The sequence below is a fragment of the Bombyx mori genome, chromosome 2 (assembly GCF_030269925.1).
Source record: "Bombyx mori chromosome 2, ASM3026992v2".
NCBI lineage: Eukaryota > Metazoa > Arthropoda > Insecta > Lepidoptera > Bombycidae > Bombyx > Bombyx mori.
The window spans coordinates 3162416-3189855 of NC_085108.1; the positions used below are offsets into that span (position 1 = coordinate 3162416).

The 27440-nt window shown below is 38.2% G+C and overlaps 2 protein-coding genes across 2 annotated transcripts; one reads left to right on the top strand and one right to left on the bottom strand.

Moving 5' to 3' along the window:
• The first annotated feature begins 337 nt into the window (after positions 1–337).
• LOC101744680 (carnosine N-methyltransferase) lies at positions 338–23594 on the top strand. Its single transcript, XM_012696457.4, has 8 exons — positions 338–604; positions 3346–3643; positions 4031–4152; positions 6441–6588; positions 15491–15643; positions 16117–16268; positions 17696–17777; positions 18540–23594. The coding sequence occupies exons 1-8, from the start codon at positions 516–518 to the stop codon at positions 18660–18662; spliced, it is 1167 nt and encodes a 388-aa protein (XP_012551911.1). The 5' UTR covers positions 338–515; the 3' UTR covers positions 18663–23594.
• LOC101744105 (protein KTI12 homolog) lies at positions 23388–26975 on the bottom strand. The gene is made up of 4 exons (XM_004933207.5): positions 26362–26975; positions 25818–25986; positions 24717–24855; positions 23388–24276 (listed from the first exon to the last, which is right to left on the bottom strand). The coding sequence occupies exons 1-4, from the start codon at positions 26627–26629 to the stop codon at positions 23992–23994; spliced, it is 861 nt and encodes a 286-aa protein (XP_004933264.1). The 5' UTR covers positions 26630–26975; the 3' UTR covers positions 23388–23991.
• Positions 26976–27440: the final 465 nt, after the last annotated feature.

Consider the following 27440-nt stretch of genomic DNA (forward strand, 5'->3'; position numbering starts at 1 on the left):
ACGTAATTTAATGCAAAATGTTATCATATTAGATCAGTATGTCTGCAACTCTGCACAGAGAGAGGTTTGATCTTTTCGTCAATAATCTATAGTCTAGATTCGGGAGTAAAATCGATTTTTCATTTCAATCGGAATCGATGCCATTTAAACTGCAAATCGCGCAGTTTCTTTTGCAAGATTTTATATTAACTGTCATCTCCTTAATGAGTATAATATCTATGGGCTTATTTCAGAAATTATATAGAACAGACAAGGCTGTATGGGCTTAGATCCCCTTGCCTATCCTAACAAGGAAAAATTATACAAAAAAAAAATATCTATGGGCATCTCAAAAAATACTGTCATTTATACTGTTTTCGCAGGTTACAGTACATACAACTTACAATAGATTTTACAACAAAAAAAAGATAAAGACACCTGCGTTAATATTGTGATAATTAATTAGATACGTAAATTATCAAACGGTTATTCGTTATTATTGTTTAATAGTTAAGGTTAAATTACAAGTCTTTGAAATGTCTTCCATTCCGGCTTCCGAGGAAATTGATGAGGCGAAGGAGCGTGAGCACTTTAGGGCGGTTGTAAATGCATTCAAATATTACAAGTAAGTTTATGAATTGGACAAATGTAATGAACAAGAAAATTAAGTCTTCGTTTTATCGACTTATTAAGAAAGACAGAACTGACTGAAGAAACCATTTATAGGCCGCATAGTAACAACTCTTTGTGTTGAACTTGTACTCTGACCGAATTTATTGTACTAATTGGCTAACCAGTTTATACAAACCGAACATATTATCGTATGTATCCTAATTAGGTCTAACACAAAATCAATGTATGGATTAGTTAATTTAAATCTCATTTTTAAATTGCCAGTTAAAAATTATTTAAATATTACACTAGTTTATGTATGTACTTCTTTCATTCAATTCATATTAAACGTTAACCTTAGTAGCTCAGCTACTTGAAGGAAAAAATCTTATAATGTGCTAAATTAATGTAATTTTTTTATTCATATATTAGCTGACCCGGCAAACGTTGTGTTGCCTTAAATAAGATTTCTAGGGAAATTATAGTCTAATATATAAAATTCTCAAAAACCTCATTAAATCACATAATATAGTAAGCGGCACGTAAGTTGGCAAGGTTTTGGTGTAGTGGGGGTAATGTCGCGCATAGTGTACATTGCAACAAAAAAATGGTCACTTTTATGGCCCGCATTAATTTTATTTTATTAAATTTTTTATTTGCCATAATTTATTTTTAAGCCTGTGTGTTTAGAAGAAAGTTAAAGAAAAGAGAGGAATTCGTGAAGTGTATTAGGTGTTATAAATAAAATACAATTAAAAGTTAAAAAGTTTATTTAACAAAATATACTTAATATTAAAAATTATGTGTCGCCGTCGTCACTATCATTTTCTAATAGTGCTACCCCTTGGATTAAATTTATGGTAGGACCTGAGCTGGTGGAAGGAGTTGGCTCCTCATCGTCGACATAACGAAGAGTCGCTGTCGTCACTGGCGTAAATAATAAAACGCTCAGTGACTGAATCGACTATAATTATGGTCATTGGTATTTGGTCCTGCCATTGCAAACAAATTTAAAACAATAACACTCGTAACAAAAACTAAATTTAAAATAATAATAACAACTCGTAACAAAAACTCAATATAAACAAAGGGTTCCTACAACTTTAGTAGGCACATGTGTAACCGGGAGCGAACGGAACGTGGACGCGGTGCGGGAGGGGAGAGTCGACTGACTCACCAATCGCGCGCTCGGAACGGTGCTACGTCTTTCCCCGCGTCCCGCTTGACAACCAAAGAGACCTAAAAAACGACTTCTGCGCATCTAGCGACTCTTGCCAAGTTACGCGCTGGGGACTATACCTCATTATAACCACAAAAAAAAATTATAAAAAAAAAATGTTTGGGGTGAACAACCCTTATCACTTATGAAATATAGATAGTAGCCGACTCTTAGACCTACTGAACATACTATTGATACACAAATAAAACCAAAGAAACATGGCTGAAAAATGTATAGTGAGTAAGACAGGAGACCGGCTTCGTCCTCATCCCTACTACGTGATGTTTGCTGGATGAGTGGTGACACCTGGCGGGGATAACTGATCGATTGATAGTTGATCAGTAGTCGACCGGCGAGGGCAGGAGATCAAATTGTATTTAAAAAAAATTATAATTAAAGGAACTTGAAATTATAAACTCTGGATAACAATTTATCATACTACAATTATAATATTTGATTGCCATCTTGCAACCTTATTGCGGATCTGTGCATAGAATAAAAAAAATAAAAATCGGGATGGAAAAATAGGGGTTGATCGTATAAGAGTGAAAATTGAGAGTAACATATTTTTTTTTTTAAGTCATGACAAAATAAAAAATAAAATCTTGCCAAAAAATTTTAAATTTATAATTAACAAATAAAAAATAGGGGTTGATCGTAGAGGGTGAAAATTTCAGAGTAATATGAATTTTTTTATTCTACGTCATGACAAAATAAAAACAAAATTCTTGCAAAAAAATTTAGTTTTTAATTAACAAATAAAAAATAAGGCTTGATCGTAGAGGGGTGAAAATTTAGGGTTGTATGTATTTTTGTATGCTGTATCATAAAAAAATAAAAACAAAAAATTTTGTCTAACAAATAAAAAAATAAATTTAGGGGTGGACTACCCCTAACATTTAGGGGGATGAAAAATAGATGTTGGCCGATTCTCATAGATACCGGATAAGCACAAAAAATTTCATCAAAATCGGTCAAGCCGTTTCGGAGGAGTATGGCAACGAAAACTGTGACACGAGAATTTTATATATTAGATAAAACTGTCAATTATTTACCTCTGTATTCTTCAATAATATTTGACAAGCAAGATTCTGCCCTGGTTGGTACCACCGTTCTTCCTTCTCTGAAGTAGTAATGAATTCCAGTTTGGATAGTAGGAGGACATATATTACACAATGCAATTGGGACTTTGCCTTTGACTGACGATATCTCATTTTAATGAATTAGTTGGCTGTAGTGGTGCCCATGAACTACAGCAATTAACTCTCAGGCTATCTGCATTTCTAAGTAATTAATGCACTGTAATAATTGATCTGATAACTGGAGTATTTTCTGAGTCAGCATAGTCATTGTAGGAGTACCATGTAAAGACTAGTGTTGTAACATGAATGTAGATGTTTATTTTTTAATATTTTTTTTAAGCTGCAGTCACATACTGGAGTTTTGGTTTTTCACTACTCAAAACAAAATTTTCACATAAATACTACTTTACAATGTAATAGCCAAGAAATGATTGCAGTATTTTTTTTTTTCAGGCTATGTAGTTTGGATCGTATACATAAATCTGAAAAGATAATTAAGTCACTATCTCAACACCATCAAAGGCACCTGGATAAGTACAAAACTTATTTAACTAGATTCAAGAAATGTCTTGACATTAATAATAGTGTTGTTAATTTGATAATTAAAGATGTGGATAAAATGTTTGAGAATGTCGATCATAGTATGACAGAAAGTTCTGGAGCCAATGGTACTGAGAGTTTTGGATGTAATTATAATAATTGTGAGATATCATCGCAAAAACAACATAAAATGCAGCATGATGTTGAGAAGGTAAATATTGAAATTTTTGTTCTTTTTTTAGTTGTTTTTTATTGCTTAGATGTGTGAACGAGCTCACAGCCCACCTGGTGTTAAGTGGTTACTGGAGCCCATAGACATTTACAATGTAAATGCGCCACCTACCTTGAGATAAAAGTTCTAAGGTCTCAGGATAGTTACAACGGCTGCCCCAGCTTTCAAACCGAAACGCATTAATATTTCATGGCAGAAATAGGCAGGGTGGTGGTACCTACCCGTGCGGACTCACAAGAGGTCCTACCACCAGTAAATATTCTATAAATAATTTTTCAAACGGCCAGTATTGTAAAACGGCAACTTCATAGATAAAGACCTATTTTGTTTATGGCATTTTTTTTAGTTTGTCTTGTAATATTTCAGGTGCAGTCAGTATTAAAAAATATTGTGCGAGATTGGAGCGACATTGGAGCCCCGGAAAGGGAACAATGCTACAAACCCATACTGGACGAGATCGAGAAAAGATTTCCCCCAGAGAAATGCAGGTAAGGGGTTGTTGTAGCACATATAAACGTTAAAATGGGTTACCACAGCTTGAAGTCAAGCATGGAATTACGGGATTAAGAACCAAAAAGAAAATTCAAAATTTTAGGTGGTAATTCAACAGACAGTAACATAAAGAAAAATGCTTACACCAGAAAATTAGAGACAGACAAACATTTTGAGACTAGTTTTTTTTTATCTGTACTTCGAATTATTTATTAATTACTAGCTGACCCGGCAGACTTCATAGTGCCTCATACGATAAATAAAAGACCTAAAGTTTTGTATAAAATAAATTTGAAAGAAACAAAAGGAATCCGTCCGAGGGGGGACACATCAAAGGAAAAACAAAATTGTTATTTTTATTTCATTCCGAGGATTTTCATATTTGTCTACCTTTTAAACCTTCTCTGAACTTCCAGAAATAATTCAAGACCAAAATTAAATCAAATCGGTCCAGCCATTCTCTAGTTTTAGCGAGACTAACGAACAGCAATTCATTTATATATATATAGATTAATTAACTATTTTGCACTAAGAGTTTTTGGGCAATCTTGACAATTTATGGAATTTTATTTGGTCCCTTCATTTAGGTAAAAAGTGTACCTTTTTGGTCACACTGAATTTTTTGACAATAGTCACTTATTATGTAAAATAGTCAAGTGATTACCTTGAGTAGTACTTTCCGTTATTTACTAACCACCTTCCCATTCATTCCTATCGCGATTAATCCAAGACTATTCCCAAAAAGAAACATCAGACGGGTGGCTGATGATAGAGCCAAATTAAATCACATAATTGACAATGTTTTCTCTACTGACCTAGATAAAAGGATGACAAGGCCAATACACCTCATACATACAAAATTATAATTATTATTTTTCATTTCATCATAGTCATTGAGTCAGCGATGTGAAGAGTGCAAAAATCGGTAAAAATTCACACTAAAGTTGTACCTTTTTAGATTTAAATTCAATAGTTACAGTGTACAATTATCAACGCGTCCAATGGAGGCGAAGGGCGGTTTTTGGACGTTTCTTTTTATTATTATTAAATGCGTTTATTTCAGACTAGCGGCCCGCTCCGGCTTCGGTCGGGTCTTTAACAAAAATTTCAAAATAAAAAATTATAATACACACTCATTAACCGTTATATTTGCTTCAGGTTTCTAAAAATAGAAAGTTATAAAGATAGTTCAAATATTATTATTATTATATTTTAATGAAGTTTTATTTTCATTTAAATAATATTTGTTTTTATCTATTTTTTTATTATTTTTACATAGTACATTATTTTATTCTATCATTAATAGATTTCGCGGCGCACGCGATGTAAAGAATATTTTTGGTAATTTTTTTACATTATTGGAGTTTTAGTAAGGATCCCTAATTTAAAAAAAACAATAAACCTATGTCACTCGAGGATAGTGTAGTCCAAACAGTGAAAGAATTTTTCAAATCGGTTCCGTAGTTTCGGAGCCCATTCAATACAAACAAACAAACAAATCTTTCCCCTTTATAATATTAGTATAGGTAATCATCTATAATAATGTTAGTAGCAGTGCAGCAAAAATATGTTATTAAGGACATAGCAACAAAAGAAAACAACAGCACACATACGTACAATTGCAATAGTTATCCATTACGAGCAAATTTCGAAATTTCTTTCCGGCTTCGGAAGCCGTACCTTTGCCTCACAAATGTCACCTTTCGGCCACCAAATAGTAACCCTGTGCCTGTATAACTTTAAATGAATATATTTCGCAAAAACGACACTGACATTGGTGCATTGTTCTTTATGATTATATTGCACAAACTGAAATAATGTTTTTTAATATTTGATCATACTAAGGTGATTCGCTAAATACTCGTGGTTATTATGCACAAACATGCAGACTGAAATAATGTTTTTTAATATTTGATCATGTGGTTATTTTGCAAGAGGCCTATGTCCAGCAGTGGACGACTGTGGGCTGTTGATGATGACACATAAAAATATACTCTTTGTTTACTGTCAATTGGGAAATTTTTGTTATGGTTTAAAGTCTGGAGTCGAATTGAAAATAGATTGATATTGTTTGTCTTTAATATTATTGATCTATAGTGCAGCTTTGGCGAATATTCTGATTATATTATCGAATTATGATAGTGTTTGACAATAGAACCATAATAATGTTTAAACTTGTAGTTTCAATTAATTATAGTCGAATTTCGACTATTGCGGGGTCACTAGTATATATAGATTGACCACACTAAGGTGATTCGCTAAATACTCATACTGATTGTTGCAGTGACACTGTGGTCCGCGTGCTGGTGCCCGGTGCCGGTCTGGGCAGGCTCGCTTGGGAGATATCGAAACGCGGCTATACAACGCAGGGCAACGAATTCTCATTGTTCATGCTGTTTGCAAGTAATTTTGTGCTTAATCGGTGCCCCGAGGTTTGTATTTGATCGTGTTTACAATATAACGTAACGCGTTATAATGTTATGCTATGTATATGAAGCGTTAATTTATTTTGTGCTCCTCCCTAACTAGGCTTTTTTTTATTGCTTAGATGGGTGGACGAGCTCACAGCCCACCTGGTGTTAAGCGGTTACTGGAGTCCATAGACATTCACAACGTAAATGCGCCACCCACCTTGAGATATAAGTTCTAAGGTCTCAAGTATAGTTATACCGGCTGCCCCACCCTTCAAACCGAAACGCATTACTGCTTCACGGCAGAAATAGGCGGGGCGGTGGTACCTACCCGCGCGGACTCACAACAGGTCCTACCACCAGTAAAAATGCTGCTGCTTCGCACCTTATAGCACGAGATCTTTGTTTGTTATTTTAATTAGCCTTTCGTTGTAACAAAATCACGTCTAGCAATGAAATGTATAGCAGAAATGTTTAATATAGTATTAAGGGGTAGGCAGCGGCTTGGCTCTCCCCCTGGCATTGCTGAAGTCCATGGGCGACGGTAACCACTCACCATCAGGTGGGCCGTACGCTCGTCTGCCTACAAGGTCAATAAAAAAAAAGTGATCAACTTAATAATACGATGGACGACTTGAATCACCTAATTTCCAGATACCCCAAAATTATAAAAGAACCTTCGGCAGCTAAAAGCATTGTGAGTGATACAGTGAAAACAAAGAGCACAACCACAAGGCTTCGAAAGCATTAGTGTATTTGTTATAGTATGTGTGAAAGTGTCTATCCCACTGTACCTACATACATTGTTATTTTCTTAATGTGTTGGTCAGTTATTGTAATGCCATTATTTCGTAACGATCGAAATTTAAATTGCATTTATTTTAATTTGTAATTATTATTTTTATTGCTTCTTCCTTCAATTTTTGCCTTACCCACCATACAGGTTGTTTTTAGTTTTCAATCATATGCAAAGTAATAATTAATGTAATCACTGATTTACGGTGCATTGGTTGTGTACTTAGTGTTTTAATTTATAATCATCATTATTGTTATTGTTATTAATATTACATATAAACTACTATTTTTAATAACAACATCATTTTTGTAATAATGCATAGCTAAGCACTGACGTCAGATTGGCGTCTGACACCTAGTCTGTCAAATTGACATTGATGCGGCTTAGTGAATCACAGAGTAAATATTAATGTAACTTAATTTGCATTCCATTTTACTCAAACTTCTAAGTTTTCTTTTGTTTTTTTTTTTTTTATTCTAATATTTTCTTGCTTTATTTTGTACATATCATTGTTGTTATAATTTGTTATAATTTTTTGTTTTGATTTTGTGTGCTAAAAATAATCTGTATTGTTATTTTTATTATGTATACGGTGTGTGTTGGCTGGCGGGTGGTGCAGAGAAATCAGCTTTTTGTTTTTTGTTTTTGAACTCATTGCATTTACTTTAAGTTATCAATAACTTTTATAAAATTTGTTTTCTATATAAGATAATAGTATATATATTTAAATTGTGCATTGTATTTGTATTGCATTGATTAATTTATGAGTAATTCATGTGACGACCTTTATCTTTCTGCCAATGAATCTCTTTCTCCTGTTTCTTCGTTAAATGAGGATAGTTTTTGTTCAGTAACTGGTACTCTTGGTGACTGTGTACGACGATGTTTTAGCAAAAATTCGGGCCTACTAAATTTATGTCACATTAATGCGCAAAGTGTGCCCAGTCATTATAGTGAAATTCTGGAAAGTTTTGATAATACTGACGTTCATGCTGTGCTGATATCCGAGAGCTGGCTAAAGCCTCATCTTCTTTCCACTAGTTATCCTCTTCCTGGTTTCGATTTGATTCGGAATGATCGTGTTGATAGGAGAGGCGGCGGCGTTGCTATCTACCTTCGCAGTGTTTTTTCTTATAAAATCCTCGACTGTTTTCCACCAAACTGTTCAACCTCTGCTGAGTTTCTTTTTTTGGAAGTTTCCGTTAAGGGAGTTAAATTAGTGCTGGGTGTTGTTTATTGTCCTCCCACTGTAGATTACTTCTCCAGTCTCGAACCAATTCTGGAATCCTTAGGCTCAAAATATTCACATCACGTCATTATGGGAGATTTCAACACCGACCTTGCAGTTCATTCACCTCGATCCTGTAAACTCTTGGCTATCGTCGAATCTGCTAATCTTCAAGTCCTGCCTCTACAAGCCACTCATTGGAACAGTGATGGGAAAGATACCTGGCTTGATCTAATTCTTACTTCCTCTCCCACCCTTGTATCATCTCATGGTCAATATCCCGCACCTGGCTTCTCTCATCATGACCTCATTTTCCTCTCTTACTCCTTAAGTCCTCCGAAGTCCCAACCTAGGCTTATGAGCATACGTAGTTTCAAACGCTTAAATTTAGATCAGTTGCAAAAGGATGCGTCAGAATTAAAATGGGATGATTTCATGGCTACACCTTCTATAGATGATAAAGTGCGTATTTTTAATGAAACTATCCTTAACTTGTATGATATCCATGCGCCTGTTAGGAAGGTGAAGATGAAGCGTCCTCCAGCTCCATGGATAACGAGAGGTGTGCGTATGTATATGCGGCGTAGAGATAGAGCTTTTCGTAAATTCCGGAGGGACCGATGCGATGACAATTGGGCTTCTTATAAAATTGCGAGAAACCGGTGTAACCAGGTGATACGAAATGCTAAACGCCGCTACTTTCTACATAATATATCGTCTTCTTCAGTTGCTAATATCTGGAAGTTCCTCGGAACTCTAGGTATTGGCAAACAACGTCAATACAGCTTTCAGTCGGCAATTAGACTGGATGATATCAATGCGTACTTTACTACAAGTATCCCGTTGGATTACCAGTCTACGCGCCGTACTGTGGAGTTTCTGGAAGGACTATCCCCTCCAAATATCGACCCCTTTAAATTTTCCACGGTATCTATGGGTGAGATCAAAAAGATAATCCTCTCTATAAGATCCAATGCTGTGGGTCACGACGGAGTGAGCCGCCAGATGATAGTTCTGATTCTCGATTGTCTTCTTCCATCGTTACAACATTTAATCAATTCATCTTTGTCCTCTGGTACTTTTCCTGTACAGTGGCGCAAAGCATTTGTGATTCCCTTACCCAAAGTCTCTAATCCGACTCTTCCTACTCATTTCCGTCCCATATCGATTCTCCCTTTTCTGTCCAAGGTGTTGGAGGCTTGTGTACATAACCAACTGTCCCAGTTTGTTCATAAGAATGGTTTAATAAACTCCCTACAGTCTGGCTTCAGACCGGGCCACAGCACCGTCTCCGCTCTCCTCAAAGTGACAGGCGATATTAGGGCTGGAATGGAGGATACTAAAGTCACATTGTTGGCTTTGGTCGACTTCTCTAATGCCTTTAATACCGTCAGTCACGAAATCCTTTTATCTATCCTGTCCTATCTTATGATTTCGCCTGAGGTGCTGAAATGGTTTACATCATATCTTCGAGGGCGCCAGCAATCGGTCCGCATTGATGAGTCTTCGTCTTCATGGCGTGATCTAGATACTGGTGTCCCTCAAGGCGGAATTCTTTCCCCTTTGCTTTTCTCTCTCTTTATCAATCTCATAACTCAGTCCCTTCAGTGTTCGTATCACCTGTACGCTGACGACCTACAGCTGTACTCGCAGGCTACTGTGGACTGTGTGTCTGAAGCGGTTCGCAGAGTGAATGGGGATCTAGAGGCTATATGCGATTGGTCTGGTAGGTTTGGTTTGACGGTCAATCCAACCAAATGTCAGGCGATTATTATTGGTAGTCCCCGTTTGTTGGGACGATTAGATTTTAGCTCACTCCCACCCGTAACTTATAATGGAGCAATTATACCTCTGAGCCCATCAGTCAAAAACCTTGGACTGTATATGGATTCTAGACTTGACTGGGCGGTACAGGTGTTGAATGTTAGTCGAAAGGTTACTGGATCTCTGCGTGCCCTTTATCGCTTCAAGAACTTTCTCCCTTTCAAGATAAAGTTGATGCTTGTTCAAGCTTTAATCCTGCCCATAATTGACTATGGCGATGTATGCTATCTTGACCTGAATGCAGACCTTTTGAACAAACTCGACCGCCTTCTCAACAACTGCATTCGTTTCATTTTTAATCTTCGCAAGTATGACCACGTGTCTACTTACCGCTCCGAAATAAATTTACTTCCTATACGCGAGCGCCGCAATCTACATGCTCTTACTGCGCTTCATTCTATACTAACATGCCCAACTCCTCCCTCCTATCTGACTCAGTACTTTAAATATTTACATTCTTCGCACGATAAGGACTTGCGTTCGTCTAATAATTTACTCCTTCACTGTCCCACGCACCACTCTAGTTTGGTCCGTTCGTCTTTCGTAGTTCAATCTGTTCAACTTTGGAATTCACTTCCTCTTAATGTTAGGATGATCACTGATCGCCTAACTTTCAAAATAAAGGTACGCCAACTTTTTCTGGAGAAACTTAAAAACTTAAAAACTTAACAATTTGACCTGCAATTTGTGTTCTGTGCAATATACTATTTTCTTGTACGATATATGTATGTATGTGTGGTTCTATTTCTTTGTTATATTTTTGTTTAAGTGTGTATATGAATATGTATGTGAGTATATGATAGAGATTATATATAGATATATGTGTAAATTTTATATTATTATCATGATATAAAATTGTGTACGTTGTTTGTGTGATTATATATATATATATATATATATATATATATATATATATATCCTGTATGTGTTTGTATATTGTATAATGTAGTTTGGTTGTTTCACATTAAGTTATGCACCTACCACAGGATTCTCTACACCACCCTTGGTTGACTGGTAGAGAATGCCTCAGGCATTAAGTCCGCCATTGTACTTATGTGCATTAAGTTGAATAAATAAATAAATAAATAATACGTAATCGTAATAATTCATAATTGTAATAATTAATGCTTTTTTATGGCAACCCTGCCAATGGGGGGGTTGCCATAAACAAAAATTACCCTGAATTCAAATGTTTGTCCCGGTCGACGAGAAAAAAAATAAGATTTGGAATGCGCGAAAGAGGATATGCTAGAGAAGGATGTGAGTGCAGAGATGACGTATGATTGATCTAAAAAGGAAAAAGGGATATGCTTCTCCGACCCCACGTGGCTCGTTAAGCCCAAGAAGAAAATGAAGACTAGTCTGTGACCACGTGAATTAAACCATTCGGACCGTCGGAAATAATATAATAATATAATTAGCCTATTTATTTATTTTATTTTATTGTTTAGATGGGTGGACGAGCTCCCAGCCCACCTGGTGTTTAGTGGTAACTGGAGCCCATAGACATCTACGACGTAAATGCGCCACCCACCATGAGATATAAGTTCTAAGCTCTCAAGTATAGTACAACGGCTGCCCCGCCCTTCAAGCCGAAACGCTCGAACAACGGGACCTGTCCCTCTTGTGGCTGCGCGTAGATCACGGGGGCCGTAGCCGAATCTACGCGTGCCTGTACAGGTCCCACAGCAGTGATGCAGGTTCAGCTCTGTTTGAGCATGTGCAAGAGGGGACTAACCGCGTGCTTGAGCAGTACCCATCTGCGGAGGTGGTGGTTCTTGGAGACTTTAACGCTCACCACCAAGAGTGGTTGGGGTCCAGAACCACTGACCTCCCGGGTCGGACTGCCTACGATTTCGCCTTGGCCTACGGCTTCTCCCAGCTGGTGACACAGCCCACCCGTGTCCCAGATATCGAGGGGCACGAGCCTTCTTTGTTGGACCTTCTGCTGACCACAGATCCGGCCGGATACAGTGTGGTGGTCGACGCTCCGCTTGGATCGTCTGATCACTGCCTTATTCGTGCTGCCGTTCCACTCTCTCGTCCTGATCGTCGAACGACGACCGGGTATCGAAGAGTTTGGCGGTATATGTCAGCAGATTGGGATGGATTGCGTGAATTTTACGCATCCTACCCATGGGGGCGGTTCTGCTTTTCCTCTGCTGATCCTGACGTCTGTGCGGACCGTCTTAAAGACGTGGTGCTCCAGGGGATGGAATTGTTTATTCCCTCCTCTGAAGTGCCCGTTGGGGGTCGCAGCAGACCCTGGTATAACAATGCCAGCAGGGATGCTGCACACCTCAAGCGGTCCGCATACGTGGCATGGGATAATGCCAGGAGACGTCAGGACCCTAACATCTCAGAGGAAAGGCGGAAATATAACGCCGCTTCCAGGTCCTACAAGAAGGTTATTGCCAAGGCGAAGTCGGAGCACGTTGCTAGAATTGGCGAGCGACTGAAGAGCTATCCCTCTGGGAGCCGTGCTTTCTGGTCGCTCGCCAAAGCTGCAGAAGGAAACTTTTGCAGGTCTAGTCTCCCACCACTACGCAAGTCCGATGACAGTCTGGCCCATAGTGCGAAAGAGAAGGCTGACCTTCTGGTCAAACTCTTCGCCTCGAACTCGACTGTGGACGACGGGGGTGCCACACCACCGAACATCCTCCGGTGTGATAGTTCCCTGCCCGAGATCTGCTTTACACAGTGTGCAGTCAGGCGGGAACTCCGACTCCTGGACGTCCATAAGTCGAGCGGGCCAGACGGCATCCCTGCAGTGGTTCTGAAAACGTGCGCCCCTGAGCTGACGCCTGCGCTAACGCGTTTGTATCGCCTCTCTTATTGCACTAACAGGGTTCCGTCTTCATGGAAGACTGCCCACGTCCACCCTATCCCCAAGAAGGGTGACCGGTCGGACCCATCGAGCTATAGGCCTATCGCGATAACTTCCTTGCTTTCCAAGGTGATGGAGCGAATAATTAATATACAACTCCTGAAGTATCTGGAGGATCGCCAGCTGATCAGTGACCGACAGTACGGTTTCCGTCACGGTCGCTCAGCTGGCGATCTTCTTGTATACCTTACTCACAGGTGGGCTGAAGCCTTGGAAAGCAAGGGCGAGGCTCTTGCTGTGAGCCTTGATATCGCGAAGGCCTTCGACAGGGTCTGGCATAGGGCACTTCTATCGAAGTTACCATCTTACGGAATCCCCGAGGGTCTCTGCAAGTGGATCGCTAGCTTTTTGGATGGGCGGAGCATCACGGTCGTTGTAGACGGTGACTGTTCTGATACCATGACCATTAACGCTGGCGTTCCACAAGGTTCGGTGCTCTCCCCCACGCTTTTCATCCTGTATATCAATGACATGCTGTCTATTGATGGCATGCATTGCTATGCAGATGACAGCACGGGGGATGCGCGATATATCGGCCATCAGAGTCTCTCTCGGAGCGTGGTGCAAGAGAGACGATCAAAACTTGTGTCTGAAGTGGAGAACTCTCTGGGGCGAGTCTCCGAATGGGGTGAATTGAACTTGGTTCAATTCAACCCGATAAAGACACAAGTTTGCGCGTTCACTGCGAAGAAGGACCCCTTTGTCATGGCGCCGCAATTCCAAGGAGTATCCCTGCAACCTTCCGAGAGTATCGGGATACTTGGGGTCGACATTTCGAGCGATGTCCAGTTTCGGAGTCATTTGGAAGGCAAAGCCAAGTTGGCGTCCAAAATGCTGGGAGTCCTCAACAGAGCGAAGCGGTACTTCACGCCTGGACAAAGACTTTTGCTTTATAAAGCACAAGTCCGGCCTCGCATGGAGTACTGCTCCCATCTCTGGGCTGGGGCTCCCAAATACCAGCTTCTTCCATTTGACTCCATACAGAGGAGGGCCGTTCGGATTGTCGATAATCCCATTCTCTCGGATCGTTTGGAGCCTCTGGGTCTGCGGAGGGACTTCGGTTCCCTCTGTATTTTGTACCGTATGTTCCATGGGGAGTGCTCTGAGGAATTGTTCGAGATGATACCAGCATCTCGTTTTTACCATCGCACCGCCCGCCACCGGAGTAGAGTTCATCCATACTACCTGGAGCCACTGCGGTCATCCACAGTGCGTTTCCAGAGATCTTTTTTGCCACGTACCATCCGGCTATGGAATGAGCTCCCCTCCACGGTGTTTCCCGAGCGCTATGACATGTCCTTCTTCAAACGAGGCTTGTGGAGAGTATTAAGCGGTAGGCAGCGGCTTGGCTCTGCCCCTGGCATTGCTGAAGTCCATGGGCGACGGTAACCACTCACCATCAGGTGGGCCGTATGCCCGTCTGCCTACAAAGGCAATAAAAAAAAAAAAAAAAAAAAAAAAAAAAAAACGCATTACTGCTTCACGGCAGAAGTAGGCAGGGCCTAATTAGCCAAAAGCCCGTATATACAGTTCTACCGGCTCTGTTGACAGACTGAACTGAGAAATGGGAAACCTATGAACAATAATAATAAATAAGGCCCGTAAATAATAAATACGTACCTACAAGCGTCTGCTGAGAAAAGAAAAGAAAATAGTAATAATAATAATAATAAAAAAAAAACGAAAATACTTTATTTTTAAAAACGAGTCAAAACAAAACAATGATTGGAGTCTTCTTTTAAGCGTGCAAGCCTGTACTAGGAGACTCCGCTCTTCCATAAAAGCAATTTATATACCACAATAAACCCATACTGGGGGGATCGCGGGGATCCGCTGGATGCAGGCAGTGCAGGAGCGGTCTTTGTGGCGAGGCTTGGGGGAGGCCTATGTCCAGCAGTGGACGTCCATGGGCTGATAGGAGGATACCACAATACTACCAATTATGCATAACAAATATGTGTATGTGTGTGTGTGTGTTCGTGTGTGTGTGCGTGCGTGCGTGCGTGCGTGCGTGTGTGTGTGTGTTTTTTACTTTAATATATTATATAGTATAAGCCTCTGGTTCGTCATAGTTTTTAGAACTGAGCCATTTAGAGATGGTTATTTTACACTCAGTGTATAATTTATCATATAATATAATACACGCGGCATTAAACAGTTCTTTCAAAATACATCTATTTTCGAACAGGCGAACAAATATACGGTCCACCCGTGGTTACACCAGTACGTCAACAACCTGAGCTGCGAGCACCAGCTGTTGGGCGTGAAGTTCCCTGACGTGAGGCCGTCGGGAGACAGGCCCAATCCGAATTTTTCTATGGCCGCTGGAGACTTTCTTAAGGTACGTAAGACAGTGGAACGTGTGATGCTGAATGCCACCTGCTCTTAACTGCTGGTGTAAATGGAGAGTGATCTCAATCGCTAGTCCGATGACGCGTTGTGAATTCTTGGATAGCGAGCTTGCTCTTTTTTTTTCCTACCTATGCTGATAGCCTTGAGAAGCTATTTCAGCTTCTCCTTGACGTGTAGGTGAGCTCACAAGGCTCTAACCAGGAGTGTTAATAAAACTGGCCCTAGCAAGAGCAGTACTTCGCAGAATCTACCACCGGATCGGAAACGCGAAGATCCGGCGAGAAACTCAGTGGGCTGTGTCTATGGGTTAATTCACACGGGTTCGACGACGACGGTGACCGGTGCTTGTGGTACCTAAAAGCACCGTTAGTGGATCGGGATGATCCGTAATGACGTGATTAGGGCGACGTCGACTGTTTACCATTCGGTCCACCGTTACCTTGATTCTTGCTCGGTCCCCAGGTCTACACCGAAGTGGACGAGTGGTCGTGCGTGGTGACGTGCTTCTTCATCGACTGCGCTCCCAACGTCATCGAGTTCGTCGAGAGGATATACGAGATATTAGTGCCGGGAGGGATCTGGATCAACCTGGGACCCTTGCTGTATCACTACAGGTACGCAGGCCTGACTGCATCAAAGCCTTGAAAACTAACAATCTTGACGATATCCTGTCTATTGGTGGAGGACAAGAGTGTGAGTCCACACGGGTAGATACCACCACTATTTCTGCCGTGAAGCAGTAATGCGTTTCGGTTTGAAGGGCGGAGCAGTCGTTGTAACTATACTGAGACCTTAGAACTTATATCACAAGGTGGATCGCGTATCTACGTTGTAGACGTCTATGGGCTCTAGTAACCACTTAACACCAGGTGGGCTGTGAGCTCGTCCACCAATCTAAGCAATAAATAAAAATATCCATGATGTGATAGGCAGCGATTTGGTTATGCCCCTGGCATTACTGACCATAATAATACCAGTGTGCTTGGGATTACAAGGGGAATAAAAAGAACATTTATTCTCTATGCGTTCTTAAGTCATTCATTCGATTCTGTCACAGTACGATCAATGTCCGACAGGTGGCGCCCGAGCAGTTGAGATAATCTTATAATTTTTAAGATTTGTGATAGTCACAGCGGAGGCTGATCGTGTTTCGCTCCTCCAGTCGTGGTCCTCATGTTAAGTGTGATGATCTACTGCATCCTGTCCTGTCTTTCTTGTCGATGGCTACTGAGACAACTTCACTAGTGTCACAAAAGATATTCAATTTTAATTAAAGTATAAACAATTCAATACTTTTTCTATTTAATGTAATGCTCAATTTGATAAAGAGTCAAATCGAAAGAGTTTACTGTCACGTTGAGATCGAAATTCGATATTAGTACGTTTATTAATTTTTAATGTCATCATCATCATTCTCCTGTCCTTCTCCCAGTCACCTGGGGTCGGCGCAACATGTTTTCTCCTTCAGTACTCCTCTATCATATACCATTTCTCCGCTCACTTCCCTCTTACCCACATCGTCTTTCACGCAATCCATCCATTTCTTCTTAGCTCTACCTCTTCCTCTATATCCTTCCACATTCATAGTTAACACTCTCTTACCAACCTCATTTTCATTTCGTCTCATCACATGTCCATACCATCCCAAACGCGCACTTCTCAACTTCTCTGTCACAGGTGCCACTTTCAAACTTCCTCTAACATATTCATTCCGTATTCTATCCATTCTCGTTACTCCACACATCCATCGCAACATTCGCATCTCTGCTGCATGCAATCGCCTTTCATATCTTTTATATCTATATATCTATTCTGTGCGTGTGTTTGTCACTGAACTCCTCCTAAACGGCTGGACCGATTTGAATGTTTTTTTTGTATGCATTTGGGTGGCGCCCTGGATGGTTTAGATTCACAAATCAGCCCGGCAGATGGCGCTACAGTCGATATCTATGTTATTTGTCTTTCTTAGAAACAATTTTTAGGTAAAACAACGTTTGCCGGGTCAGCTAGTATTTTATTATATTATTATCTTCCTTTGCAGCGACATGCCGACCGAAAACAGTGTCGAGCCGCCCTACGATATACTCATAGAAATAATAAGAGATGTGGGATTTGATGTTCTGGTAAGTGTCCTGATAAATATAATAAAACAGTATATCGTCGTTGTCAAATCAAAATCTCCTATGTGCACTTTTTGAGATTTTTACTTTTTGACCTTTTCGTATAGTTCACAGCCCTATCTACCGTATAAAAAAACTGTGTAGTGTTTCTATAGCTTTAATATTTATCTATAGTTTTAATTTCATATAGTTCTTAAAAATTCACCGTCATATAAAAATTTAAACAAAAATGTTTTTACTCGTTAATTCAAAATAGAGTTTTTGCACATAGCAGACATTTTGGTTTGACAACGACGATATTTATTACACGGTATTAAGGTAGGCAGCGACTAGGCTCTGCCTCTGGCATTGCTGATGTCCATGAGCGCCGGTAACCACTCACCATCAGGCGGGCCGTATGCTAGTCTGCCTATACGGCAATAAATAAATAAAAAAACATTGAAAATTGAAATTGTAAGTGCTTTAGTAATTTATTTAGACAAGTATTACTTGTAATACTCTGGAACGTCAAACGCAATTAGTCAACTCAAATGTCAAATTATTTTTTTTAAGTGATTTAATGACCTGGTAACTAAGACCTTTAGGTGATTAATATGAAACATGGCATAAAATGAAAAGAAATGAGATGATATAGGATGAAATATAATCTCAGTAAAATGGTGGTCATTTATTGGGACTTTTTCAGTGGACTTTTTGGTGGATCCCGCGAAGTTACGTCCAGCGGCTTTGAGTGAAAAATGGCACTTAACTGTTTTATCTTTACAGGAAGAGCGGACGGGCGTCAAGACGAAATACGCCCAGAACCCAAACTCTATGCTTCAGCACGAATACGAATCTGTTTTCTTCGTCTGCAGGAAGCCTTACACCGCACTACGGGACAAACTTTAAATTAAAAGAACTTATTGAGCATCAATATAAGTCGGTCCACGGCAAAGAAAAAGTTTGGATAGCTTGAATTATCTTCTGAACGGTTAGTATACACCGATGATGAACGTTCATAGTGTATGCGTTATGCAGTAAACTTGCTCAGAACATCATAGCTTTGTGAGGCACAGGTGTTCGCTATCAATCAGCCACATTAGTTTTATTTATGTGAACCATACTAGAGGCTTAGGGATGGAATTTAAAAAAAAAAACTCAGTGCTTCTCTAGGGAGCTTGTGGAATGATATCATAAACATTAAGTACCCTAGTTTTTAAATCAATTATTGAAGGAGATATGTTTTTTTTTTTGGCGGGAATGCGAGGATTGAATTTGTATCATTTGTTTTGTTTTGTCTATTTAGTGTTTCTTCAGGTTTAAATGTGTAATAACGGTGGTTTATTAACTGTTTAATATCTGTGAAAGTGCACAAAAATTTGGGAAAATGAAATAAAGCCGCCGGATGTAACTTTTAGGGATCCTTCAAAAAGTCCACTGAAAAAATCTCAGTAAATGACCACTATTTTACTGAGATTATATTTCATCCCATATCATCTCATCTCATTTAATTTCATCCCAGTTGATTAATATCTCAAATTAATCACCTTCATTTCATTTCACTCCATATTATCATTTTTCATAAAAATAAGAATATAAATTAAAATAAGACATGATCTAAAGGTCTTAGTTACCAGGTCAAAAAAATCATTTTAAAAAACAAATGAAGAAGATATTATGTCGCAAATCTATATAACATAATAGAGCTAGTTCAATTTGGAAAGTTGAATGAACATCCGGCTTTATGGTTATTAAGAGATATATTAGTATTAATCTGTTTCTCATTGTCTTAGCTAAAAGATAACAGGGTTGCCTTCATAGAAGCCAGCGATAACTACCTCAACCCAAGCGGGTGACAATACTAAATTTGTTAAACTAGCCTTACCTAAATATTTGTAACGTTAGGCAATGCGTATTTTGGGTTTAGGCTCGAAAGACCTGAATCCAGGGTGTTAAAATTTAAATAGTGAAATTTAAAAGGTGTCTGTACCCAAACATTCTTTTACGGCCCCTTAAAGGACGAAAGCGATTAATAGTTTTTTTTTTATGTCAATCGTGAGTTATCTCGCATCACTAACCTCTTCAGAGACGATTTTTTTAAAGTACAAATATTAACATGAATTTGATTTATTCTTTATTGCGATTTGTTTATTTTATATTTAAAACAATTGAATGAGTAAAAAAAAGATAACAAGCATATTATTATGTAGTAAATATTAATATAAAAAAAAAGTCCATATATGTGGCCTTTTAGTGTAAGTTAAAAATAAAAAAAACAATTCAAAAACTCACACATATGTGCCAATGTTTCTGAAGAGGTTAAACTTGAATAATGATTAGTTTCATTTTGATTTAATTCCAAAATTGAGTTGTAATCGGATTATTAGTAAAATAAATTTAGATTTAGTACTACATATTTTTAAGACTAGCTTTTGCCCGCGACTTCGTCCGCGTGGAATAGTAACTTTGGCATGACGCTAAATTTTACCCGCCTCTTCATTTACGTAGAAAATGGAAATATTTTTGAATATTAAATATTTGTATTCTGTACCGCATGTTCCATGGGGAGTGCTCTGAGGAATTGTTCGAGATGATACCAACGTCTCGTTTTTACCATCGCACCACCCGCCACCGGAGTAGAGTTCATCCATACTACCTGGAGCCACTGCGGTCATCCGCAGTGCGTTTCCAGAGATCTTTCTTGCCCCGTACCATCCGGCTATGGAATGAGCTCCCCTCCACGGTGTTTCCTGAGCGCTATGACAAGTCCTTCTTCAAACGAGGCTTGTGGAGAGTATTAAACGGTAGGCAGCGGCTTGGCACTGCCCCTGGTATTGCTGACGTCCATGACCGACGGTAACCACTCACCATCAGGTGGGCCGTATGCTCGTCTGCCTATACGGCAATAAAAAAAAGAATAATAGAATGTTAGCTCTTGTAAAGGGGAACAATTCTCTCATACATTACTTTAGCGAAACTAACCGTTTCCGCAGCGCACCCAGTGAAAACTCTCAAAAGGGATTAAGGCCCCGATTTTGAAACATTATTTATTGGGGCTCCGCTTGCATTGGTCTTAGCGTGATGTTATATAGCCTATAGCCTTCCTCGATAAATGGGCTATCTAACACTGAAATAATTTTTCAAATCGGACCAGTAGTTCCCGAGATTAGCGCGTTCAAACAAACAAACTCTTCAGCTTTATATATAATAGATATATATATATATATATATATATATATATATATATATATATATATATATATATATATATATAGATTACACTTGTCGAAGAAGCGGCTTCGTTTCTGACACCAATATGCACCATACCATCAAATGCGATACAGTGTTAGATGAAGAAGATTATTTTCCATCTGTCACACCACTTATTAACTCGGTTTTTTATTTTTTTTTATTGCTTAGATGTGTGGACGAGCTCATAGCCCACCTGGTGTTAAGTGGTTACTGGAGCCCATAGACATCTACAACGTAAACGCGCTACACACCTTGAGATATAGTTCTAAGGTCTCAGTGTAGTCACAACGGCTGCCCCACTCTTCAAACCGAAACGCATTACTGCTTCACGGCAGAAATAGGCGGTGTGTAGGTCACCGGTGACCTACACGACGCACTCAAGTAATTATATCGATTTGTGTTGCTGTTCGAATTTAAGACACTGACAAAATCAGTCATTTGCTGTTGGCAGTGATACTGACAGGTTCTACTGAAAGATTTCGCGCCCGTTTATATTTAGCCGCGTAATTAAATAGGGAATTCCCCGGTTAACAGGTTAAGCTATTCGCTTTTTGGAAGGCCTCAAGATCCGTTCAGTAGAGTTGCGTAACGAACGAACAAACAAACAAACATCCAAAAATTTTGTATCGTTGTTCCATTTATGTAACTTTAATTAATTTTTTTTTTAATTGCTTAAAAGGTGTGTCGTATTGACAAGAGCGATTTTTTTTTAAAGCATTATTATCAGGCGGTTCGATTAGTTAATTTTTTTTCTAATATCTCTTCAAACGTGCCTACCTCTTAACTTAAAACAAAGTCTGTATTTAGTAATATTTAAACCAACGAAATTTGACTAACAAAATTGTATTATTTTTGTATTAAAATTAAATAACTGAAACGTTGTCTATAGTATTAGTAGTAAATATTTTTAAAGAAAATGTTTAAAAGAATTAATAATAGCAGAGTTTAAAAATGAATAGTATTTTTGTTTAATATTAGCTTTCATTAGAACTAATGAGTTCAAATATTCAAATAATAAATTTTCGATGATAAAAAACAGTAAAACAATTATGTCGAAATGTTTGATAATTTAATGCGCGTTTACGGATTGATTTCGTAAATAACTAATAACAATAGTTCAAGTTTATAGCTTAAGTTCTAGTTATGGAGGGTAGAGGTAAGGAGAACCGTCTCATATGGGAGAAGCTTGAAAAAGTGTCCCACTTTCAGCACTAAATAACAGTTCAAAAATCCTCCAGAATGGCGCTAGCATAGGCACAGGGTATGATATGAATTGAGCAGTCGTTAACTGATTGAAGTATGCTGAGTTAGTAAATTTAATATATTTAATGACTAGAGTAGTTAGTGACAGTGTAATCACATGTTTACGTAGTCAAAACGAATTTCGTCAATATAACCTAAAATTATTGCTGTGGTAAAACGTGGAGACATCGATTGCATTTTCTTATCACCTTTAAATACTTTTTGTGATTTTGTAGTGCTGACAGTTCTTTCGTTATTTTTTATTTCTCTATCTTATTCTAATAACTTTCAGCGCCTTTTTTAAAATTTACCCGGTTGCTACTGTAGCGCCACCCTTATTTAGCAGATTTTAACGGACACTTTTTCACCCACAGAGACTGTTCTCCTTACCTCTACCCTCCATAGTTGTAGATTATCTTGTATCAGTTGCGCATAGCCTGCTAAGGTTGTTAAATTTATGCAGTGATTTTGACAAATATGATCTGTCAGGTTCGCAATTTACACTTCGCACCTAAATTGTGCTGTCCCATTCCCACTTCCCTTCGGTAATCACTGCACCAGACGCGTAGTCAAGAGAAAATTATGTTAAGTTGAAGCTTTTCAGTTATTGTCTCAAAAAAAAAGTCGACCGAAATTGACTGCTACTTCCGTTTTAGGAAAAAGGTCTATTAAAAAAAAATCAGTAAAAAATAAAAACGAAAAAAAAATCAGGCAGAATTCTATCGATGCAATTGAATGACAATTACATTTATGACGTATCTATCCTCATTATAATACATACATTTTCCATAAGCTTAATAAAAGACCTTATTTTTGTCTGTTACAACTTAAGAGTTCTATGTGAACTCTTAACAACTTACAAGTTGGTTAAGCTTGTGTTGTAGAACAGCTGTAACTGTTTAATATTTTTGTTGTGTGTAAAGAAGAAATAAACATCCATTTGTTTTAAAGCTTATCAAAATGTTAATATTTGTTTAGTTACGTAATAAGTCGTTTTCCGTTTGCTTTTCTTTTTCTCGTTCTGACAGCTGTCTAAATTGTAAATGTCAAATTTTTTGTACTAAAAATATTCTACTGTTTATGACACTTGAATTTTTTATTGTTGTTTGGGATTAATAGGCGAATGTATTAAGTAATAGATAGTTAAAAAATATTGTATTGTTTCAAAGTAAGCTTTACAGCTTTATCATCAGACTGTATTTGTAAACTTAAGTTGTTGATATAAAAAGTACACAAAAAAATGGTTGTAAAAAAATTAGTTGAATTTCTGAACTTTGTTTATCTTGTTTCATTTATTGTGAGCAATGTTAATAAGAGATTATACGTGTTTTTTTATATAATAAATAATGTTTTATTTTCGTGTTTACTAATATGAGTATATTCGTTTGATAATGTTTTTTTTCCTACTTATGCTGATAGCCTCTGTCAGCTTACCCTAGCGTGTGTAGGTGAGCTCACGGGCCTCAAACCGGAGAGTTGCTAACACTGACCCTAGCAAGAGCAGTGCTTCGCAGAATCTACCAGCGGATCGGAAACGCGACCCACTGAGAAGATCCGGCTAGAAACTCAGTCGCTGTGTCTGTGGGTTAATTCGCTCGTCTAGCCCTTCGTCGCAAGCGACGGGTTCGACGAAGACGGTAACCGGTGGATAATATGTATTAATTATGTGAGATAAGGAGATATCAAAGAATTGGCTCTTTGGTTCGTATTATCAAGACAGTGTGACTCATTTAAAGTTTGAACATCAATCATGTAAAGTTTTATTTAAATACTGCACAAAGTATCTTGCTATTTTATCTGCACTTTCACTGGAGTGATTCATTTTGGCATATGTGAGGAACTGTCTCCTGAGTCGCAGTAACTTCTGAGGGTTGACATCTTGTATGAAGCCCGCTTCAAGCACAGCCGAGTAACTTGGGAACTTGACTTCTCCATCCAAGTTCAACTGTTTTGCTTCCAGTATCTGTTTGCAGATATCCTGAGTGGTTTTGTCCACTTCATATAAAAAGTTCGTTGAGGATAGTGGAGGCTGAAATTACCAAAAATTTATATGAACATCTGCTGTTAAGCAGAAGGACAATACCCGGAACATAGTCCCAGCAGGTTATTTAGTTCTTCTTTTGTCTGTACAATACTAGTATACCACTATGCATGCATGAAAAATACCAGAGGAATGATATTCACATACGCTTATAAAAAAATCTACTCACAAATACTTTGAGAACTAGCTGAGAATGTATTAGAATTTTGTGATATTATAAATATCAAAACTTTAAAGTAATTGATGTCACATCACTAGCTAATAGTCACAAAGAGTAACTGTAGTGTTGTCTGTATTTGACATCACAACACAATACTTCAAACAATGTTCTAAGGATAGAAAATAGCTTAACACACTCTGGGCATTGCTAATAACCTTTAGTCACGGTAAAACTAAGATGCAAGATTAGGTGACACGTAGATACTTACATTTTGAGTGCTTTGATTGGGTGGTGGAGGTTTCTTTTCAAATAGAACTTTGTATATAGTTTCTAAATCTATATTGTCTGTTGGCAGAACTGTGAAGAGTGGACTATCCCATCGATTGTTGGAATTTGGTTCCTCGAACCTAGAAATATTAATATTTGATTAATATAGGCAATATTAGAGAAATGAAACGAATATTCGAGTTAATGATGATGTTTTGTTAACGGTCCCCTAATCTGCTCTGGACTATAATGAATTGAACTGAAAATCAGAAAGATATGATATTAAAATATATTTTTGAGTTGTGTTCCTAATCTTTGCATCGTGTTCCTCAGTGCTGAGGGTTGTGACCTATATGGAGCACTTTTGTTTGGTCTGCTCCTCGATTCCTTAATATTAGAACTCATTCACAAAGGTTCTCTTGGGAAAATGACTAGTTGTGGATTCCCATGTCCTTCTGCAGCAGAATTTCATCAGAGGCAGTTTGGTTTCTCAAAATATCAAAGTTGTGTTATTTTATAACAATTCATCAATGAAATATTTTTTTAATAGTTAATAAAATAATTTAATTTCCATTAACTATCTGTCTCTCTGAACTATAGGTTATTTTATCTGTTTATTTATTTGATGAGTTGGATGCTCTATTACATTTACAGTAAAAATCCATTTCAAAATTAACTATTAATTAGTTAGTTATTTAGAAACCATAGATCCACTACATTTCACTTTAAAGAAGGCGATATTAGAGGCAGTAGCATAAGTGTGTCCACATTGCCATTGTCCATAAACATTCGCACGAGATGTGCTCTAGTTCTGCCACCAATATCATTAAAAATCGACTAGTACACATTTGTACATAACTTTTACTGATTAAGAACACAAACATGTTTTTTTTTATTGCTTAGATGGGTGGACGAGCTCACAGCCCACCTGGTGTTAAGTGGCCCATTGACATCTATGACGTAAATGCGCCACCCATCTTGAGATATAAGTTCTAAGATCTCAAGTATAGTTACAATGGCTCTCCCACACTCACTGACTCACAAGAGGTCCTACCACCAGTAAACTGACAAGAGGTCCTACCACCAGTAAGTGTGATTTTACCTCAATCTAGTTAATGCATTAAAGACTTCCTCAGTGTACTGGTCACTATTATCTGTGCTAATCCTCTTCTGGTTCGCCTGCCACGCTTCTTCATGATTACGTAGGGTGTAAATTGTGCATTGCGTGGACTTTGAAGCTTTTGAAGCGCAATACAACTCGTAACGGTATCCTGTGATGTAATAATCGAATATAAGTTTATACAGCAGAGCAGAGCAGATTTCTCGGTTGTCTCATATTTGTTAATTGATATTAGATTGTGATGAGCTAGTTCACGTTAAACACTCAGACAAAACACTTAAATTATTACTGTGACCATTTTCATTTGGATTTGGTGGATAATCCTTAAATACAATAATTCTGTTATGGTACAGTTTAATTTCATAGAATAATTGAAATGAAAATGGTATTTATTTATTTTTATTTATTTATTTATGTACACACAAAAAGGAAGACATAGTACAGAGTAATAATATATAAAAATTGTGTATTAATGTAAAATCTGTTTTGTTTAATTTCTTTAGGCAGATGTTAAATGATTATTTACCTTTGATATAATTGCTGCCGTCTAGTATAACGACATTATCCTTTCCTATTAATCTTATCGCTTCAGATTTTAAGTAACCCCGCACTCGTTTTTCCTTCTGGGAGTCGAGAAACATTGAATTTTTTTCATAACCTAATTTTGCAATGGCCTCGTCTTCAGAAACGATTTCCACGGTTTTCCCGTGCTTTTCCTCAAAAAACTGTTTTAATTCTTTCGCTCTTGTCGTTTTTCCGCTTACTGGTGTGCCACAAATTATAATTAAAGGCATTTTATCGAATACCTACTCTTATTTTACTATATTTATGTTTCGTTTTGTTGAGTAGCAATTCTATTTTTCTAATTGAAAAGGCGAAGATATCAAGCCATACAGCCTAATCTTTTGATTTTTCTGTTTGATGAAAAATGATACTGAGCGTTATGATATGTAATGAAATGAAGTCTCAGTAAAGTGGTGGTTATTTATACATTTTCAATGGATTTTGTTTCATTTTCCCACATAGGTTTTGCAGATATTTAACGGTAAATAAACATGATTACACTTTAAATCCTGAAGAATCAACGAAAGAAAACAAATTACACTTCGTTCCTCGCGTTCCCGCCAAAAAATCTTTTGTGTTTTACATTAATTAGATATAGGCCTTATTACACTATGCAGATGGTTCTGTTTGAAGTCTGATATCGTATAGTCTGATAACATATAATTTTAGTCACCATTAAGTTGATCTGTGTTTTTCTCCCCAAGCGACGGGTTCGACGAGAATGATGACCGGTGCTCGAGGTACCTAAAAGCACCGTTAGTGGATCGGGAGGATCCGAAATGACGTGTTTGGGCCGACGTCGACTGCTTTTCATTCTGTTCGCAGGATCGGGAATATAGTTATCGGCGGCCACGATGAGAGGGTTCTCGTGTCGTACCGCTTTATCGAAGTGGCGCATCGACGGCGACTGCAGATACCTACTGATGGACTCTAAGTCCAGGTCGTCATGGAGGTGGACGTTCCTGACGAACCACGGAGCTCCGACGGCTATCCTGCAAAAAACGGGATTGAATAACTTGGAATGATTTTAACTTAGTGCGG

Excerpts from the sequence above, each read along its gene's own strand:
- LOC101744105 (XM_004933207.5), bottom strand. The coding sequence starts at position 26,629 with ATGCCTTTAATTATAATTTGTGGCACACCAGTAAGCGGAAAAACGACA. Across the intron at positions 25,987-26,361 it reads CGGCAGCAATTATATCAAAG|GATACCGTTACGAGTTGTAT; the intron begins GTAAATAATCAT and ends ATTACATCACAG. Across the intron at positions 24,856-25,817 it reads AATGCATTAACTAGATTGAG|GTTCGAGGAACCAAATTCCA; the intron begins GTAAAATCACAC and ends TAATATTTCTAG.
- LOC101744680 (XM_012696457.4), top strand. The coding sequence starts at position 516 with ATGTCTTCCATTCCGGCTTCCGAGGAAATTGATGAGGCGAAGGAGCGT. Across the intron at positions 15,644-16,116 it reads CCGCTGGAGACTTTCTTAAG|GTCTACACCGAAGTGGACGA; the intron begins GTACGTAAGACA and ends CTCGGTCCCCAG. Across the intron at positions 16,269-17,695 it reads CCCTTGCTGTATCACTACAG|CGACATGCCGACCGAAAACA; the intron begins GTACGCAGGCCT and ends CTTCCTTTGCAG.